The sequence below is a fragment of the Haliotis rufescens genome, unplaced genomic scaffold, assembly GCF_023055435.1.
Source record: "Haliotis rufescens isolate VD_foot unplaced genomic scaffold, xgHalRufe1.0.p SCAF_15, whole genome shotgun sequence".
NCBI lineage: Eukaryota > Metazoa > Mollusca > Gastropoda > Lepetellida > Haliotidae > Haliotis > Haliotis rufescens.
In genome coordinates this window covers 34,592,744-34,614,372 of record NW_025963835.1, presented here as the reverse complement: position 1 = coordinate 34,614,372, position 21,629 = coordinate 34,592,744, and the positions used below count along the sequence as shown (strand labels likewise).

The 21,629-nt window shown below is 48.2% G+C and overlaps 1 protein-coding gene across 2 annotated transcripts; it reads right to left on the bottom strand.

Moving 5' to 3' along the window:
* Positions 1 to 1,283: 1,283 nt before the first annotated feature.
* LOC124151875 (alpha-L-fucosidase-like) lies at positions 1,284 to 18,205 on the bottom strand. Of its 2 annotated transcripts, XR_007221089.1 has the most exons (9): positions 17,817 to 18,205; positions 15,970 to 16,076; positions 8,829 to 8,959; positions 7,850 to 7,980; positions 6,243 to 6,340; positions 5,866 to 5,998; positions 4,659 to 4,829; positions 3,034 to 3,723; positions 1,284 to 2,724 (listed from the first exon to the last, which is right to left on the bottom strand). XR_007221089.1 is itself a non-coding variant. In XM_048396500.1 (8 exons), exons 1-8 carry the CDS (start codon positions 18,167 to 18,169, stop codon positions 3,456 to 3,458), a joined length of 1,392 nt encoding a protein of 463 aa, XP_048252457.1. In that variant the 5' UTR covers positions 18,170 to 18,205; the 3' UTR covers positions 1,284 to 3,455. The 2 variants fall into 2 exon arrangements, 1 of the variants encoding a protein (XP_048252457.1); XM_048396500.1 differs by having other exon boundaries at positions 1,284 to 3,723.
* Between the last annotated feature and the right edge of the window lie 3,424 nt (positions 18,206 to 21,629).

The following is a 21,629-nucleotide window of genomic DNA, read 5'->3' as shown; positions in this document are numbered from 1 at the left end:
GTCCTTGAATCACCATCAAATAGTGATGGTACCAGGTGTTTATGAAATGGTGAGTAGATCTTGCCCCATCGCTGGCACACCATCACAAACACATGCAACAGCAAGTCAATTATTCACCGGAAAAAAAAAATTCAATTTTTTTTTTCAAAATAGGGCACTGCGTTGGCTATAATTTTTCTCACTGATGCAACAAATTTGGGAATGTCAATCATCCACATGTCAGCCATTTAACTTTTTGAAAGCTTTATTGAGGCCTTGAATGCTGTAACCTTGATGAAACCACTTGAGAAGAAATGGACCTTAAAGATACCAGTGCACACACATTCCTCACACAAACCTCGTATCATTAACAGGGCTAACCCACAACTGGACTCTGCCGCCGTAGACGACTGGGCCACCTGTACCGCGCCTCATTTAAAGATTTCCTTCCTTCAACGCTATTGTTGACTACAGCTGCCTAGATCCTTCTTTAACAATTTGCATAGCAAGGAAGTTAAACGTAAACCTTGAACCCGTCTTCCAGCTGACATACTGACCTACCCCTAAACACACAACTGATAAGTGCTTGTGAAACATGTGACTAACTGAGTGAGCAGGCTTTCCCCCAAAAAGAGGAAAACTTGGGTGGGGGGTAAACATTTGATTGCATCTTAAGCAATTTCGTGCAGTTTGGACAACATTCGCACCAAGAAATGTAATAAGTCAATGACAAAAGTGAAGTCAAATAAACAAAGATGGTGGATGCAGTAAAATTTTGAAGTTAAATCAGCATGCCACACCTCACATTATAGTGCAAGTATTCGTGATAGAAAACGTATGATGTTCGAAAACCAAGGATCCGACGATAATAGTATTGTGATATGAATAATAATAAGGCATATATGATGCTGAAAACTCTGATCGAAAACAGGATAATTCGCGACGGTTGTCCAGAAACGCGATAAAACACCAGTATTATTTTTAAATCTTTGATTATATTTACGCGGGAGAATATTTTTTGAGGACAACATATTAAAAAAAAACGAATTTCCTCGTTCCCGCGGAGATTTCACATCCCTGAACTGTCTCAGAGTTCCAGTCCTGCAAACTGGTCTCCCGTTGCGCCAGATGGGACATTACAAGAAGTCCCTGCTGTCACAAGACGTCTATACGTAGAACTCCCTGCTGTCACAAGACGTCTATACGTAGAACTCCCTGCTGTCACAAGACGTCTATACGTCTAATGTACACTCACAGATCTCAAACAGATCAAATATGCTTTGATAAAGGACAAATATAAAGCCTTGAGTTGAAAACATTTTATCACAAAATAAGATCTGAAAATATGTGTAAGAAAACTGTACTCAGCAGCGGAATGTGTGGCGTTCATGACGCCCGAGATATAGCATCCCAGTATAACCAACATCAGCAGTCAATATATTACATGAGTATAATCAAATGCTGGCAACATATATTTTGGACTAACCTTCTGTATGTCAGACATTTCTAACCAGGTTAAAAAACAGATCAGTCAGTTTTTCGCGTCGACCATGTAGGAAGTTTGCGCAGACTTTTTGATGGAATTGTAAAAATTAGTTGAAACAGGCATTGTAAATGTTAAAAACCAATGTTCATATACACAGACACAGATACACAGTCTCTGGATATACACCAGTGAACGTAAGCTAAAGGCGCCCCTATTCTGAAAACTCATAAAAAGGAGATGTGGGTGAAACATGCTAATCAGTTCGCGTATAAATAACACTGAGTGCCTGTGTAGAGCCACAAGCAAAATAATAAATTTGGAATACAGAAAACTACGGATATATCGAACTCAAAGGGAGCTCTAATTCTAGTTCGTTATAGTTGTTAGTATTAATGGTGTATACACTATATATACAGCAAGTTGCTGTGACCACAAAGGACAGTTCGTTATATCCGTCAGTCCCTTATTATCATGTTCGTTTTAAACGTAGTTTACTGCAATGATATCAGGACCTTCAAGTATTTCACCTGTCAGAAATATTCATTCTTATGTATAAATCTGGATCATGGCATAGAACGTTTCAAAACTAGCAGTTCTAAGTTGGCATGTGTGACAAATATAGTTTGATTTGATGAAAATAAAATAAAAGTATATTATGACCAACAAGCTTCCTAGAAAAGCATGATGATGAAATACCTGAGTGGAACACCCATTAGACCCAGAAACAAAGAATCATTTATGGTCAAATTGTTTACCATCACGCACAGGAGCTAACAGTAAAATCACAATCTCATAAAAAGATCTGACCATCTCCCATGACAACTCACATCAGAACAACCCTTCACAAACTTTGAGCGACCAATGACAAGATTACCAGGAACTCACAATAAGCCAATCAGAAAGCCGCTTTCTCAAGGATAACGGTACCAGTTTCAAAGTGGAGACTTTCATTTCAGTCAAGGAATGAAAAGTAGTTTGATACCATTCTTGATTTAAAATTTGCAAAATGAACAAACAAAATTTGGGAATGTATGATGGAAAGGTGAGATTGCATTACAATAGTTTCTGTTTCAAATGTTTATCCCTTTGAAGGAAGAGATAGACGATGACTTTGACAGAATCAGCTGGACAACCATTAACTGTTATTGGGAAAACCCCTGTTAACCGTTTGCATGATTATGAAATGTATTCAGACTTTCACGTTTACAATACCGTAGCAACACTCTGATTGGTCGGATGAAAGGTCATTCTGACGTGACCTGTAATAGGATGTCCTCAGATCTATGCACAGTAGCAGAGAGCCATAACATCTCATGTATCTCATCTCAACAATAGGACAGAGTTTGGATAAATGCTGGTTTGAATAGTATTCTAATTCTATCCCTGTGTGTCAGTTTAAAGTGAGTGAGTGAGTGAGTATGGTTTTACACCGCTTTTAGCAATATTCCAGCAATATCACGGCGGGGGACAACAGAAATGGGCTTCACACATTGTACCCATGTCGGGAATCGAACCCGGGTCTTCGGCGTGATGAGCCAACGCTTTAACCGCTAGGCTACCCGACTGACCTGTAATAGGATGTCCTCAGATCTATGCACAGTAGCAGAGAGCAATAAGATCTCATGCATCTCATCTCAACAATAGGATAGAGTTTGGATAAATGCCGGTTTGAATAGTATTCTAATTCTATCCCTGTGTGTCAGTTTAAAGTGAGATATAATGTGATGCTGGTGCTTAAAGATTTCCACTTTGGTGAAACTCATGTGTAGACAAACCTAGAATGTTAATCAGAGCAAATCTGGGATTTGAACCGAAGTTCATAGAAGTCCAGACAGCGAACTACCTCAAAACAACCAGGTTACATGTGCCCCTTACTGATGAAGAATAAACCCCTTATTAATAAAGAATTGACTCCTCATTGATAAAGAGGTGCCCTCTGCTGGTTACAGATAGATATGTTGTCAAACAATTAACTAGTTAGCAAGGTCCATCAGTTAGCCAGGTTCGTCATTTTGAAGATCCAGGCATAGTCACACGGCATCTCATTAAATCCAATCTCAGGAATGTCAATCATGACCCCTGACCCTGTGGGGTTAGGCATGTAGGTCAAAGGTTTTGGGTAGCCTAGCAACGTGACATTGGTCTGCTTGGTGACCCTCGGAGCATCAAGACCAAGGATGCTTCCCTTAGGCCAGTCAAGCACGAAGGCATAGATGGACGTCTGAAAGGGGGCGGATGTCGACTTCTTCATCGTGTACCTGGAACAGGAACAAACAGCTGGAGTGAGTGAGTGAGGATGACGTGTGTGAGTGAGTGACTGCGTGTGTGAGTGAGTGGCTGTGTGTGTGAGTGAGGGTGTGCGTTCATGAGTGACGTGCGTGAGTGAAGTGCGTGAGAGTATGGGTGTGAGTGAGTGAAGGTGTGTGTGAGTGAGTGAGGGTGTGCGTTCATGTGTGAAGTGCATGAGTGACATGCATGAGTGAAGTGCGTGAGAGAGTATGGGTGTGAGTGAGTGCAGGTGTGTGTGTGTGAGTGAGTGAGGGTGTGCGTTCATGTGTGACGTGCATGAGGGAATATTGGTGTGAGTGAAGGTGTGTGTGTGTGAGTGAGTGAGGTTGTGCGTTCATGCGTGCTTGCGGGAGTGAGTGAGGCTGAGTGAGTGAGTGTGTGTGTGTGTGTGTGTGTGAGCGCTTGGGGGCGAACAGGACAAACCCACAACAGACAAACCCACAATCATCGGTTTCTGGCGTTCACAAGGGACACAATTCTGCACCGCAATTTGCGGCGCCTTAGACGACTGGGGCACCCTTGTCAGATATAGATGCTTACGTGCAGGAGAACTTATGACTCTAATGACATGAACCTTTAAGTGAGGTGACGTGAAATGGGGCTGGCTTATTGACGTCATGTTCAAGATTATTGCACTTCTATAGTGATGTGCGTGAATGTGATAATGTGTGCGTGCTTGCATGCATGTGTATGTGTGTGTGTCTGCATGCATGTGTGTGTGTGCACATGTGATAATGTGTGCGTGCGTGCATGCATGTGTATGTGTGTGTGTGCGCATGTGTGTGCGTGTGTTTCACATTCATAGGCTTGCAGCAGATGTGAGACACAAAACAAATGGTGGCGCCTCAGACGCCAGGGCCACGTGAACAGAATGGATGCCACTAACAACACTGCACCAACTCACCACACGTTGGGTGTGACTGTATCGTTCTGGTGGGACCATGGCTTGGAGGAGTACACAGCTTCCCCATTCACTTTCAGCCACGCCCCCAGCTGCCTCAGACGTTCCTCGAAGACCGGGACAATCCGTCCGTCGTGTGTGGGGCCCACATTGATGAGCATGTTGCCCCCACAGCTGTGGAACAGACATTACAACATTACACCTGGACATGGCCAAACACAAACTAGTCTTGGTTCTCATACACTGGAAATTCAGCAAAAAAAACCAGATAGAAATGTATGTTTCTACAGCTCTTGGACTAACTTGCACAATGACCTCCTGTCTCTATGACCTCCTGTCTCTATGACAACCAATCTCTATGACAACCCATCTCATCTTCCTGAGGCAAGGGAGTTAACTGACTATTAAAGTACAGTTTCCACCCTTACCTTACCAGGCAGGAATTTCCAGGGCTGATTGTAGTGCCAGCAGTGGCTATTACGAGTTATATCCTCTTTCCTATTCTCCTCTCGTATCACTTGCATTTGTTACAAGATAAATGGCAGAGCCCATTCAGGACGGTCTGATCAATAATCAAGACCTATATTGATATAAAACGGTCGTGCCCAGCGAAGTGCATCAAATTTTTGTGCATCAAAGATTTGCAATTTGACGGTACACATGCTTTACAAATCATGAAGTTGACTGAAATCTGCACGTTGTAATCCATGTCGTTTAGGAACCGAATATCTAGTTCGTTACGTGATTTTGATTTCACTATGCATACACTCATTAGTCCAGCCAAAATGTAACTCTGGAATTCCAGCCTTGTTCAGAAAGGGTGGAAATTGGATTTTGTTAGTCAGTAAAGGCCCTTGTCTCAGGAAGATGAACCCATCTCTATGACAAGCCACACCATGACAACCCATCTCTATGACAACCCATCTCTATGACAAGACACTCCATCTCTATGACAACCCACTCCAAGACAAGCCATCTCTATGACAACCCATGTCATGACAACCCATCTCTATGACAACCCACTCCAAGACAACCCATCTCTATGAACAACCCACTCCATGACAACCCATCTCTATGACAAGCCACTCCATGACAACCCATCTCTATGACAACCAACTCCATGATAACCCATCTCTATGACAACCCACTCCATGACAACCCATCTCTATGATCATGATGATAACCCATCTCTATGACAAGCCTGACCCACCTGATTGTCTCTGCCAGTGTCTTAGTGAGCTCCTTCATGGTCATGTAGTCGGCCAGCACGGCCTCGCGACGGTAGCCCCACGACTTTTTGTCCAGCGTCAGGCAGTTCTCCCACTTGTGTTTCTGGAGGAATCCTGGTCAACATATCAATTGCTATGGTTACAATAGGTAATACGTGGTAGTGTCTCATGGTGGCCTTATATAGGAAGACTAATACAGACTACTTCACAAACTATCTACATCCTCAAAGTGCATCCCCGACACAACACTGATGCAGGTGTTATTTCACAGAGCTACATCATCAGGGAGCGTGCTGTGTCCAAAAGCTATCAAGAACATATTCAAGCTGCACTGATCCCTAAAGTTCTCTTTTCTCACCTGGGTTGTAGCGGTCAGAGCAGGTGAAGAAGCCGCCATGTTTGCAGCCCGTGTCCGACCCCCATCGGTCATTGGTCACCACGGTGTCCTTCACTGGGCTGCCAGAGTAGAAGGTAACAAGGTGAGGTGTGAGATCAACATCAAAACTCCCCACTGTGAATAGGTGGCCACAACCATGCTTGGAGTTGAACTCGCAACCGAATGACCGTTATGTTTACAAACAAGTGGCGACTGTCGTGACGCCGTATACACTTATTGCTGCTAAATTACTTTCTTCGTTTGTCAATTTGAATTTCTGTTTCATTAAAACTATCGTGTTATTGATATAGTAAGAATGTAAGGGAGAAGTTGGTTGATTTTCCGTTAGTCTGCAATCTCGAACCAATCTGATTATCAAAACAACAAAGTAAATTCATCTGGAAAACATGGTCAGTCGTAAACTTTTTCAAATTGAAATATGATGGCATTCCCAAAGACATAAACAAAGGTATAAACGTTACTACATATGGGGTTGGAGGGCAAATTTCGAGATTCTTGTAATGGCCACGCCCCCACTGGTGGCAGCGATGTTACCGAGAGTGTAACGAAGGTGTCACACGCTGGGAAGGAGCTTGAGCTTACCTGTCAATGTAGGGCTGTGTGGAGCTTACCTGTCATTGTAGAGCTGTGTGGAGCTTACCTGTCATTGTAGAGCTGTGTGGAGCTTACCTGTCATTGTAGAGCTGTGTGGAGCTTACCTGTCATTGTAGGGCTGTGTGGAGCTTACCTGTCATTGTAGAGCTGTGTGGAGCTTACCTGTCATTGTAGAGCTGTGTGGAGCTTACCTGTCATTGTAGGGCTGTGTGGAGCTTACCTGTCATTGTAGGGCTGTGTGGAGCTTACCTGTCATTGTAGAGCTGTGTGGAGCTTACCTGTCATTGTAGAGCTGTGTGGAGCTTACCTGTCATTGTAGAGCTGTGTGGAGCTTACCTGTCATTGTAGAGCTGTGTGGAGCTTACCTGTCATTGTAGAGCTGTGTGGAGCTTACCTGTCATTGTAGGGCTGTGTGGAGCTTACCTGTCATTGTAGAGCTGTGTGGAGCTTACCTGTCATTGTAGAGCTGTGTGGAGCTTACCTGTCATTGTAGGGCTGTGTGGAGCTTACCTGTCATTGTAGAGCTGTGTGGAGCTTACCTGTCATTGTAGGGCTGTGTGGAGCTTACCTGTCATTGTAGGGCTGTGTGGAGCTTACCTGTCATTGTAGGGCTGTGTGGAGCTTACCTGTCATTGTAGAGCTGTGTGGAGCTTACCTGTCATTGTAGGGCTGTGTGGAGCTTACCTGTCATTGTAGAGCTGTGTGGAGCTTACCTGTCATTGTAGAGCTGTGTGGAGCTTACCTGTCATTGTAGGGCTGTGTGGAGCTTACCTGTCATTGTAGAGCTGTGTGGAGCTTACCTGTCATTGTAGAGCTGTGTGGAGCTTACCTGTCATTGTAGGGCTGTGTGGAGCTTACCTGTCATTGTAGAGCTGTGTGGAGCCTACCTGTCATTGTAGAGCTGTGTGGAGCTTACCTGTCATTGTAGAGCTGTGTGGAGCTTACCTGTCATTGTAGAGCTGTGTGGAGCTTACCTGTCATTGTAGAGCCAGGCCAAGAACTGTGTGGAGTTCCAGTAAGAGCTGTTTGCCGGACATCCATCAGACCAGATAATGTCAGGTTTGTATTTGTTGACCAGCTCGTACAATTCGGGTCCTGTCTTGTGCTGCAAACATAATCACTGATACTGCAAACATCATCACTGATACTGCAAACACAGCTCCATTGGTGGTGGAGTGGGAAAGCGGTCAAAAGCGCCATGCAAGCAAGTGCCAGGTGCTGAGATCGTATCCCACTAGTGACTGTGTTGTTATTCAGCCTTGGAACCAACAATGTTTACAGGTCCTTACAGTGTTGTCACTACCCCTAGTGTACAGTACATTCACCCTGTGCACTCAAAAGAATCCACTTGTCCGATGGTAGATGACCAGATGGTGAAAACACGAATACATTCATACACCTGAAACACAAGTGTCAAAACTTGTGATGTCACCCTGGGCAAGTGACTTCGTTCAAATGTGCCTCTGTTCACCCAGCAGGGAACGGGTACCCGACATGTGAGGTGGATGACAAAACCTTCTAGCGCCGCTGGGCAGCTTGGGTTGTATACTCCCCAGGGAGTTGACAATGATAACTCGAATGTAAGCAGATCCACTGGCAGATACAAGTACCTGGATACCTGCCGTATCTAAATGTATAGTCTAACCTGTAAGTGATGAGACTGAGTTAATATTTAAGGTCACATCGGCAGTATCTCAGCCATATCTGAGAGGTTACTTAGACAGAGCCTAAACAACAACGCACCGTGACAAAGTTCTGTGTCTTAAACAACAACGCACCGTGACAAAGTCCTGTGTCTTAAACAACAACGCACCGTGACAAAGTCCTGTGTCTTAAACAATAACGCACCGTGACAAAGTCCTGTGTCTTAAACAAAAACGCACCGTGACAAAGTCCTGTGTCTTAAACAAAAATGCACAGTGTCAAAGTCCTGTGTCTTAAACAACAACGCACCGTGACAAAGTCCTGTGTCTTGAACTTGTTGGCTTTATCAGCATTGAAGAGAGGATTGAACCACTCAAACAGCGAGTGATAGACGCCCATCCTCAAGTCAGTGCTGTTGCGGATTGCATTAGTTAACTCCCCTGAAAGCAACATAACAAAATACATTTGACTACCATTTCACTCACTTGAGTATGTTTTTTGTTTTTTTCAAAAACAAAAATGACACATGCGGCAAACTTTATGATGATGAGGGCCCAAGCCTGAGAACCAAGACTATTATTTTTTTAGCCTGAACATTATAATTAATTATGCAAAACACCAGTGAGTTTAAAGAGATGCACCACAGCCAAGTCACTTTAGAGTAGACTGTGTGTTCGGAACACATACCGATCAACATGAAAGTGATCATGTGATACCTTGCCTATGCCAGTCCTTGCCTACACCCTCCGTCACCAACACCAGCCCTTACCTACACCGTCCCCTACCTACACTGACCCTTGCCAACGCCAGCCCTTGCCTACACTGTCCCTTGCCTACACTGTCCCTTGCCTACACTGTCCCTTGCCTACACCCTCCCTCACCAACACCAGCCCTTGCCTACACCCTCCCTCACCAACACCAGCCCTTGCCTACACCCTCCCTCACCAACACCAGCCCTTGCCTACACCCTCCCTCACCAACACCAGCCCTTGTCTACACTGTCCCTTGCCTACACCCTCCCTCACCAACACCAGCCCTTGCCTACACCCTCCCTCACCAACACCAGCCCTTGCCTACACCCTCCCTCACCAACACCAGCCCTTGCCTACACCGTCCCTTGCCTACATCCTCCCTCACCAACACCAGCCCTTGCCTACACTGTCCCTTACCTACACTGACCCTTGCCTACACTGACCCTTGCCTACACCGTCCCTTGCCTACACCGTCCCTTACCAACACCAGCCCTTGCCTACACCGTCCCTTACCTACACCGTCCCTTGCCTACACCGTCCCTTACCTACACTGACCCTTGCCTACACCGTCCCTTGCCTACACCGTCCCTTGCCTACATCCTCCCTCACCAACACCAGCCCTTGCCTACACTGTCCCTTACCTACACTGACCCTTGCCTACACTGACCCTTGCCTACACCGTCCCTTGCCTACACCGTCCCTTACCTACATCCTCCCTTGCCTACACTGACCCTTGCCTACACTGTCCCTTGCCTACATCCTCCCTCACCAACACCAGGACTTGCCTACACCGTCCCTTACCTACACTGACCCTTGCCAACACCAGCCCTTGCCTACACCGTCCCTTGCCTACATCCTCCCTCACCAACACCAGGACTTGCCTACACCGTCCCTTACCTACACTGACCCTTGCCAACACCAGCCCTTGCCTACACCGTCCCTTGCCTACATCCTCCCTCACCAACACCAGCCCTTGCCTACACTGTCCCTTACCTACACTGACCCTTGCCTACACTGACCCTTGCCTACACCGTCCCTTGCCTACACCGTCCCTTACCAACACCAGCCCTTGCCTACACCGTCCCTTACCTACACCGTCCCTTGCCTACACCGTCCCTTGCCTACACTGACCCTTGCCTACACCGTCCCTTGCCTACATCCTCCCTCACCAACACCAGCCCTTGCCTACACTGTCCCTTACCTACACTGACCCTTGCCTACACTGACCCTTGCCTACACCGTCCCTTGCCTACACCGTCCCTTACCTACATCCTCCCTTGCCTACACTGACCCTTGCCTACACCCTCCCTCACCAACACCAGCCCTTGCCTACACCGTCCCTTGCCTACACCGTCCCTTACCTACATCCTCCCTTGCCTACACTGACCCTTGCCTACACCGTCCCTTGCCTACACCGTCCCTTACCTACATCCTCCCTTGCCTACACTGTCCCTTGCCTACACCCTCCCTCACCAACACCAGCCCTTGCCTACACCGTCCCTTACCTACACTGACCCTTGCCAACACCAGCCCTTGCCAACACCTGCCCTTGCCAACACCTGCCCTTGCCTACACTGTCCCTTGCCTACATCCTCCCTCACCAACACCAGCCCTTGCCTACATCCTCCCTCACCAACACCAGCCCTTGCCTACACTGTCCCTTGCCTACACCCTCCCTCACCAACACCAGCCCTTGCCTACACCCTCCCTCACCAATACCAGCCCTTGCCTACACCCTCCCTCACCAACACCAGCCTTGCCTACATCCTCCCTCACCAACACCAGCCCTTGCCTACACTGTCTCTTGCCTACACCAGCCCTTGCCTACACCCTCCCTTGCCTACACCCTCCCTCACCAACACCAGCCCTTGCCTACACCGTCCCTTGCCTACACCAGCCCTTGCCTACATCCTCCCTTGCCTACACCCTCCCTCACCAACACCAGCCCTTGCCTACACCCTCCCTCACCAACACCAGCCTTGCCTACATCCTCCCTCACCAACACCAGCCCTTGCCTACACCCTCCCTCACCAACACCAGCCTTGCCTACATCCTCCCTCACCAACACCAGCCCTTGCCTACATCCTCCCTCACCAACACCAGCCTTGCCTACACCCTCTCTCACCAACACCAGCCCTTGCCTACACTGTCCCTTGCCTACACCCTCCCTCACCAACACCAGCCCTTGCCTACACCCTCCCTCACCAACACCCTCCCTCACCAACACCAGCCCTTGCCTACACTGTCCCTTGCCTACACCCTCCCTCACCAACACGAGCCCTTGCCTACATCCTCCCTCACCAACACCTGCCCTTGCCTACACCGTCCCTTACCTACACTGACCCTTGCCTACACTGACCCTTGCCTACATCCTCCCTCACCAACACCAGCCCTTGCCTACACCGTCCCTTGCCTACACCCGTCCTTGCCTACACCCTCCCTTGCCTACACACTCCCTCACCAACACCAGCCCTTGCCTACACTGTCCCATGTCTACACCCTCCCTCACCAACACCAGCCCTTGCCTACACCCTCCCTCACCAACACCAGCCCTTGCCTACACCCTCCCTCACCAACACCAGCCTTGCCTACACCCTCCCTCACCAACACCAGCCCTTGCCTACACCCTCCCTCACCAACACCAGCCCTTGCCTACACCGTCCCTTGCCTACATCCTCCCTCACCAACACCCTCCCTCACCAACACCAGCCCTTGCCTACACCCTCCCTCACCAACACGAGCCCTTGCCTACACTGTCCCTTGCCTACATCCTCCCTCACCAACACCAGCCCTTGCCTACACCCTCCCTCACCAACACCAGCCCTTGCCTACACTGTCCCTTGCCTACATCCTCCCTCACCAACACCAGCCCTTGCCTACACCGTCCCTTACCTACACTGACCCTTGCCTACACTGACCCTTGCCTACACCGTCCCTTACCTACATCCTCCCTCACCAACACCAGCCCTTGCCTACACCGTCCCTCACCAACACCAGCCCTTGCCTACATCCTCCCTCACCAACACCAGCCCTTGCCTACACTGTCCCTTGCCTACACCCTCCCTCACCAACACCAGCCCTTGCCTACACCCTCCCTTACCAACACCAACCCTTGCCTACACTGTCCCTTGCCTACACCCTCCCTCACCAACACCAGCCCTTGCCTACACCCTCCCTCACCAACACCAGCCCTTGCCTACACTGTCCCTTACCAACACCAGCCCTTGCCTACACTGTCCCTTGCCTACATCCTCCCTCACCAACACCAGCCCTTGCCTACACCGTCCCTTACCTATACTGACCCTTGCCCACACCATCCGTTACCTACACCCTCCCTCACCAACACCAGCCCTTGCCTACACCCTCCCTCACCAACACCAGCCTTGCCTACACCCTCCCTCACCAACAACAGCCCTTGCCTACATCCTCCCTCACCAACACCAGCCCTTGCCTACACCGTCCCTTACCTACACTGACCCTTGCCTACACTGACCCTTGCCTACACCGTCCCTTACCTACACCGTCCCTTGCCTACACCGTCCCTTACCTACACTGACCCTTGCCTACACCGTCCCTTACCTACACTGTCCCTTGCCTACACTGACCCTTGCCTACACTGACCCTTGCCTACACTGTCCCTTGCCTACACCCTCCCTCACCAACACCAGCCCTTGCCTACACCCTCCCTCACCAACACCAGCCCTTGCCTACACCGTCCCTTGCCTACATCCTCCCTCACCAACACCCTCCCTCACCAACACCAGCCCTTGCCTACACTGTCCCTTGCCTACACCCTCCCTCACCAACACCAGCCCTTGCCTACACCCTCCCTCACCAACACCAGCCCTTGCCTACACCGTCCCTTGCCTACACCCTCCCTCACCAACACCCTCCCTCACCAACACCAGCCCTTGCCTACACTGTCCCTTGCCTACATCCTCCCTCACCAACACCAGCCCTTGCCTACATCCTCCCTCACCAACACCAGCCCTTGCCTACACCGTCCCTTACCTACACTAACCCTTGCCTACACTGACCCTTGCCTACACCGTCCCTTACCTACATCCTCCCTCACCAACACCAGTCCTTGCCTACACCGTCCCTTACCTACATCCTCCCTCACCAACACCAGGACTTGCCTACACCGTCCCTTACCTACACTGACCCTTGCCAACACCAGCCCTTGCCTACACTGTCCCTTGCCTACACCCTCCCTCACCAACACCAGCCCTTGCCTACATTTTCCCTTGCCTACACCCTCCCTCACCAACACGAGCCCTTGCCTACACTGTCCCTTGCCTACACCGTCCCTTACCTACACTGACCCTTGCCTACACCGTCCCTTACCTACATCCTCCCTCACCAACACCAGCCCTTGCCTACACCGTCCCTCACCAACACCAGCCCTTGCCTACATCCTCCCTCACCAACACCAGCCCTTGCCTACACTGTCCCTTGCCTACACCCTCCCTCACCAACACCAGCCCTTGCCTACACCCTCCCTTACCAACACCAGCCCTTGCCTACACTGTCCCTTGCCTACACCCTCCCTCACCAACACCAGCCCTTGCCTACACCCTCCCTCACCAACACCAGCCCTTGCCTACACTGTCCCTTACCAACACCAGCCCTTGCCTACACTGTCCCTTGCCTACATCCTCCCTCACCAACACCAGCCCTTGCCTACACCGTCCCTTACCTATACTGACCCTTGCCCACACCATCCGTTACCTACACCCTCCCTCACCAACACCAGCCCTTGCCTACACCCTCCCTCACCAACACCAGCCTTGCCTACACCCTCCCTCACCAACAACAGCCCTTGCCTACATCCTCCCTCACCAACACCAGCCCTTGCCTACACCGTCCCTTACCTACACTGACCCTTGCCTACACTGACCCTTGCCTACACCGTCCCTTACCTACACCGTCCCTTGCCTACACCGTCCCTTACCGACACTGACCCTTGCCTACACCGTCCCTTACCTACACCGTCCCTTGCCTACACTGACCCTTGCCTACACTGACCCTTGCCTACACTGTCCCTTGCCTACACCCTCCCTCACCAACACCAGCCCTTGCCTACACCCTCCCTCACCAACACCAGCCCTTGCCTACACCGTCCCTTGCCTACACCCTCCCTCACCAACACCCTCCCTCACCAACACCAGCCCTTGCCTACACTGTCCCTTGCCTACACCCTCCCTCACCAACACCAGCCCTTGCCTACACCCTCCCTCACCAACACCAGCCCTTGCCTACACCGTCCCTTGCCTACACCCTCCCTCACCAACACCCTCCCTCACCAACACCAGCCCTTGCCTACACTGTCCCTTGCCTACATCCTCCCTCACCAACACCAGCCCTTGCCTACATCCTCCCTCACCAACACCAGCCCTTGCCTACACCGTCCCTTACCTACACTAACCCTTGCCTACACTGACCCTTGCCTACACCGTCCCTTACCTACATCCTCCCTCACCAACACCAGTCCTTGCCTACACCGTCCCTTACCTACATTGACCCTTGCCAACACCAGCCCTTGCCTACACTGTCCCTTGCCTACACCCTCCCTCACCAACACCAGCCCTTGCCTACATTTTCCCTTGCCTACACCCTCCCTCACCAACACCAACCCTAGCCTACACCCTCCCTCACCAACACCAGCCCTTGCCTACACTGTCCCTTGCCTACACCCTCCCTCACCAACACCAGCCCTTGCCTACACTGTCTCTTACCAACACCAGCCCTTGCCTACACTGTCCCTTGCCTACACCCTCCCTCACCAACACCAGCCCTTGCCTACACCCTCCCTTGCCTACACTGTCCCTTGCCTACACCCTCCCTCACCAACACCAGCCTTGCCTACATCCTCCCTCACCAACACCAGCCCTTGCCTACACCGTCCCTTACCAACACCAGCCCTTGCCTACACCGTCCCTTACCAACACCAGCCCTTGCCTACACCGTCCCTTACCAACACCAGCCCTTGCCTACACCCTCCCTCACCAACACCAGCCCTTGCCTACACCCTCCCTCACCAACACCAGCCTTGCCTACATCCTCCCTCACCAACACCAGCCCTTGCCTACACCCTCCCTTACCAACACCAGCCCTTGCCTACACTGTCCCTTGCCTACACCCTCCCTCACCAACACCAGCCCTTGCCTACACCCTCCCTTACCAACACCAGCCCTTGCCTACACCCTCCCTTACCAACACCAGCCATTGCCTACACCCTCCCTCACCAACACCAGCCCTTGCCTACACCGTCCCTTACCAACACCAGCCCTTGCCTACACCCTCCCTCACCAACACCAGCCCTTGCCTACACCGTCCCTTACCTACACTGACCCTTGCCTACACCGTCCCTTATCTACATCCTCCCTCACCAACACCAGCCCTTGCCTACACCGTCCCTTACCTACACCCTCCCTCACCAACACCAGCCCTTGCCTACACCGTCCCTCACCAACACCATCCCTTGCCTACACCGTCCCTAACCTACACCCTCCCTTACCTACACCGTCCCTTGCCTAAACGGACCCTTGCCTGCACCTTTTTCCTTACCTACAACTTCCCTTGCCTACACCATCCCTTACCTACACTTTCCCTTGCCTACACCATCCCTTACCTACACTTTCCCTTGTCTACACCGTCCTTTACCTACACTTTCCCTTGCTTACACCATCCCTTACCTACAATATCCCTTCGGGGACCCACATCCATCGAGTTCCAGTTGAAGGATGCCTTGGAAGGCCAGTTGGTGAAGCCTTCATGGTGCTTGCTCACAAACACCACGTAGCTGAAACAAGTCAATTGGTTGCCATGGTTATAAAAGTACTCTTGCATCATTAATGTACCACATGACCTTGGGTCACATCCCCTAGCTGTGGCTTGCAGTATAAATAAACCACCAAGTCATATCTAAACAGTACTTTAACATACACAGATATGGTGATCAGCAGGTCCGGAGAACCTCAGAGATGAGGGTTTAATGTCCTTTTCAAGATTACAGCAACGTACATGCATGTGTGTGTTTCTGCTTGTAGTTGTCCTGACTACAGCCAGTTTTTTAGTGCTAGCCCACTGAGATACCATACCAGATATTTAAGATAGATCCCCCACTCAGACAGAGTATACTGGCACCAAGCAGATCAGTCCTTGTTTTATCCCCTTGTGCTGAGCGCCATGCAGGGTAACAACAAGTACCATCTTTTAAAGTCTCTTGGTTGTGGACCGAACCCTCGACTTTCCACCCTGTGACGAAACACTCCATCAATTGACCACTGACGCAGACAGGGTATTGGACCACCCACCTTCTGCCCTGCGGAACGAATCTTGGTCCACTTGACCAAAACCAGAGGTGCATTTGAGTACAATTACAGTACAATCACTGTCCCCAAGTCAGTGCAACCTCCTCGCTCCCACATGCATCCTAGATTTTCTAACCTTGACTGAAAGAAAACTGAAATTATTATCAAGATTTTAAGGTTGTGCTTCAATCATAGAGTGTTGTGGTTGACCAGGCTTCGTCTGAAGGCTCATGGCTATATGTTACACACTGTCACAACATGAGTTGTAGAAGACATCTCCAGTTAATTCCAATTACGCCACAGCTTGTTTCACATTAGTTTAGACCGCCTCTGTGGTCTAGAGGTAGAGCGTCTGCCTGGGGAGCGGAAGGTCCGAAGTTTGATCCTTGCCATGGACGTTAAAAGATGCTACTTGTTGCTACCCTGTCTGACGCTCGGCATTAACATGATTAAGGACTGGGCCGCTCAGAGTCTGTATACTGTGTCTGAGTGAGGAATTCATGTTAACCTGTGGCATTGTATCTCAGTGGGATAGCACTATAAATCAGCATCAGTACAGACTAGTAAAAGCAGCTACACACATACACACTAGGGCTGGTATGGGTAACTCGGGTACCCGGGTACTGAATAGGGATGTGGGTACCCGGGTAGTAAATTTGGACTCGTCCTAGCCCTAATACACACATCTGACTAATACACATGGTACAAGCAGCCACACACAAACACACACCTGGTGCTCAGCATTAAGGGGCTAAAACAAGTACTGGTCAGCTCGGAGTCAGTATGTCTATGCCTTAGTGGGGTATTCATGTTCAACTGTGGCATGGTATCTCAGTGGACTAGCACTATAAATCGACATCAGTCCGGACTAGTACAAGCAGTCACACACATACAGACATGCATGTCGCTATGTAAGTGCATTAGTCTTGGACGCGACGTAAAACCCCATTTCACCTCACCTCACCTCCCTTTAGTTTATAGTAGGCTACCATGGATACAACACTACACTTCCACTAGTCTCGTACCTTCGTCTGTATGTCAAGCCCTGTGATAGTGTGTCATTGACATGACAGCTCCGTGTACATCCCAGCCGAGAGTCGCGATGGGGTCCTAGTCAACACATCACCCATCAGGGCACTCGTCTCTGTACATACCTGGCCATTCTAGACTTCACTCTTAAACATGTCTGTACAAAAACCAACTCGTGACCGATCAATAAAATACATTACCGTGCTCCTGACGCTTGGAAAATGTCTGCCCATCGATAGGGGCTGAAGAACTCGGCTGTGAAATGTGGTGCAAAGTCTGCATACGTAAAACCTGGCCGGTAGTTGTCTTCCATAAACTTGACGACGCTCTTGACTGGTGTGGGGCCCTTCCAGTAATACCAGAACCACTCGTCCACGTAACTGGGCACGGAAAACACTCCCCAGTGAATAAAGATACCGATCTTACTCTCATCATACCAGCTTGGCAGGGGCCTCGAGTCTATGGACTGCCAGTTCGGCTCGTATCGACACTCGCCCAGTGTAAATACAGTAAACAAGCACAACAATCCAGCAACTGCAGAGATGATCGCCATTTTGAAATCGACCGATCACATGACAGATCGAGTCACGTGATCGTTCTAAGCTTTTGTTCGCACGGGTTTGTGTTCGTCATTCTGACACCGGACAATGGCAAATGTTTTTCGTACTCTGTTTTTATTTTTTTTATACCGCGTAGTCGATTAATAATTAATAAATCATTTATATCATTGAATTTTATGTACTTTTTAACACTAATGTGATTGACAAGATTCAGGAAAAACATGGCAAATTTGCGGACCTCGCTTTCGAAATGTCACGCTTGCATCCTTATATAAGACAATTATTGCTTCAAACTGGGTTTTCACATGTGTGGTTGTCTCAGGATTGCGGCGATATAAAATGCTACATGGTTGTATTCAAACAACGATGTAAAGACATAGAATTCAAAAACTGGCATCACAAAATCACCAATTCTTCTTTCCTTGATTTTTATTCATCTTATAAATCACTAATCGAACCAGAAAAATATCTGTCTACGTTAGCATGTGAAGGAGATCTTCCAAGAGCTTTGTGTAAATTCCGTCCCACAGCATCCAGTGGGATAAAATCAAAGCCCTCGCCACCAACCTCAAAGACTTCAAAATCAGGAAACTACAAGAAGCCATCAACAACAAAAGATTCCAATCGTCAATCAACCGTGACCAAGGCGTACCATCATTCCCCCGGCGTACCATCAACTCATCAAAGACACTAATCAGCCATAATCCTGTTGTTTATATTACTGGCTTCATCCTTTGTTTATGTCACTGACTTCACCGATGATTGTCATTACTACCCATGTGTGTACATAACAGGCTCCTCACTCCAGGGGGGCGGTCGGGTAGCCTAGTGGTTAAAGCGTTCGCTCGTCAAGCCGAAGACCCAGGTTCGATTCCCGACATGGGTACAATGTCTATTTATGCACAATTTTAGCGAAATTATAGATTAATCATAACTTGGTTTAAGTCGGAAAAATCACTCGAATATGTTGATTCTCATGAATCAAAATACGGAGAAGGCCAAATGAAAATATACGACCAACATGCTCCCACACATTTAAATAAATTAACAGTAATACAATAATCACCTCTATTTAAAATATCAAATTCAATGTTTGTATAAACTGTATCCAACCAGGGTCGCAACTTTGCAAGACCGTAGCATTGTACAGAATTACTGAGACCTGGGCACACCCTCGGACTGAACCACACATCAACAGCCCAGTCTACTGGGTGAACTCCATACTGCGAGATATTAACGAATCGACGCTGGATTTGACCTCTTGACGGTCCGCCTTTCAGTTCAGCGTTATCTTCATCCGACATGATCATGGACGAGATTTGTCAAGTTAGACGTATGATTCTTTAGCTGCATCACAAAGGACCAGGGAATGCCTGGAGTTGAATTGTTGATGCAAACACCGCGCGTTATTTCATCAAGAGGAAATTATTGTCGCGTGTCTGTGATTCCCTGATACTAGATGGAGCTGGTGAGTAATTGAGTTGGGTTTTTGACACCATATCGTTGCAGGGGATGTCTTGAATGGACTTCACACCTATATACCCATTTGGGAATCGAACCAGGTCTTCCTTGTACCCAACGTTTTACCCATAAAGCTACCCTGCCGCCCACGTTATGAATGAATCTGTGTTTGCACATATGCTGCTGGATAAAACCATATCAACCTGGCACCTCTCTTTAGAGGTATTAGGCGCAGTACGATATTTCCTGAAATGTAAATGTTTTAAACACTTACAGTACGATATTTCTTTGAAAGGTAAATATGTGAACACTTACAGTACGATATTTCCTGAAATGTAAAAGTGTAAACACTTACAGTGCGATATTTCCTGAAATTAAAATGATTTAAACACTTACAGTACGATATTTCCTGAAAGGTAAATATGTGAACACTTACAGTACGATATTTCCTGAAAGGTTAATATGTGAACACTTACAGTACGATATTTCCTGAAATGTAAACGTTACATGGGTAAACGTTAAATGGGTAAACATTATACACACTGTAAGCGTTTAAAACATTTACATTTCAGGAAATATCGTACTCTTAGTGTTTAAAACATTTGATAATACCCTGTGTACACACTGCAATGAAGAAAATAGAAAACAATGAGGTCTTCGATCTGGTTGGTAGTACCCGAAAGTTATCCCTGAAGATCCGGGTCAGAGTTGATCTCAACCCACCCATGCATGTCGAAAGCCACCAATTGGATCGAAGACCTCATTGTTTTCTATTTCATTGCAGTGTGTACACAGGGTATTATCAAGAAGCTTGTGTGTGTGCTTTGGTTATAAACGTGCGGACCATTTTCGTTTAAACTTTGCAATTGCAACAAAAGTTTAACCTATAGTTTTATCCTTGAAACATATTCTTCTTGCACCAGGAACGCATGAATTCCCTGCAGTTCGTGAATAAGTGAGCTAGTATACTTTTGTACCATGTTCCAGACACCGAGAATGCACATTCTCCCCATGGTGTGAACTGGGTGGCAAACGATCTGACGAGGCAACGTTTTAAGCAATAGGCTTCACCCTGCCTAATTTTCCAGCATGTCTGACGAACAAATCATTTTCTTGGGTACAAAACGAGGCCTCTCCTAAAATATTTTGTTCAAAAGGTAATTCATGTAGATTAAGACAAATTGTCAAATTTAAAAATACTTTGTCACCTGTATTTCAATTCCCGCTAAATCAGTCTGAATAAAGTCCTTAATCTGGTATTGGAAGCAACACTCACTCACTCACTCACTCACTCACTCACTCACTCACTCCTCTAACCCATTCACTAACTCACCCACTCACTCACTCCACCAACCCAAACACTCACTCACTCACTCGACCACTGTATTCATAATATAGACTATATCTACAGGAAAAGCTCACATCCTTGAGTGATGACGCAAATACTCTTGTCCATCACGTTGTCCATCAGCACGTGGGGGGTGTCTTTGAAAAGGACGCCTTGAATTTCAAAAGAAATATATCTGTAAATCTGGAAAGTTATGCAAGCAGGAAAGTGCTGGGGCAATTGCGAATGACCCAAACTCGAAATAGTTTCATGACGCAGTTATTTTTCCAGACCAACAACAAACAAAAGGCGTAAGGAGAAGTATTCCTTCCTAATTATCAAATATAACACCTGTATAAATGTAGCTTTGATATTTGGTAATCTCAACAGGGGTGGCAAAGCTTTCCCCACACAGTTAAGACTATTGTCAACCCACCCACAGTAATTTCATGGCACAAAACTTTCCAGATTCACAGTACTTTCTGAAATAACCTTGAGGGTTGATGGAAACTACCTGGAACAGCGTATCATAAAACAAGACTTCATCACGTCAGTATCACATTCTCTTTCAGTAGTATTGTTGAACAGTTCTACTGGGCGATACTCTACTAGCAACGTTGTACCATACGTTCCTATAGTTCTTCAGCGCTAGCGTTCTCCCTACG

Coding starts and splice junctions, on each gene's coding strand:
- LOC124151875 (XM_048396500.1), bottom strand. CDS start 18,169: ATGGCGATCATCTCTGCAGTTGCTGGATTGTTGTGCTTGTTTACTGTA. Junction 8,960..15,969: donor TCCCCGAAGGGATATTGTAG/GTAAGGGATGGT, acceptor TGTTGCTTTCAG/GGGAGTTAACTAATGCAATC. Junction 4,830..5,865: donor ACACTGGCAGAGACAATCAG/GTGGGTCAGGCT, acceptor TCTGTTCCACAG/CTGTGGGGGCAACATGCTCA.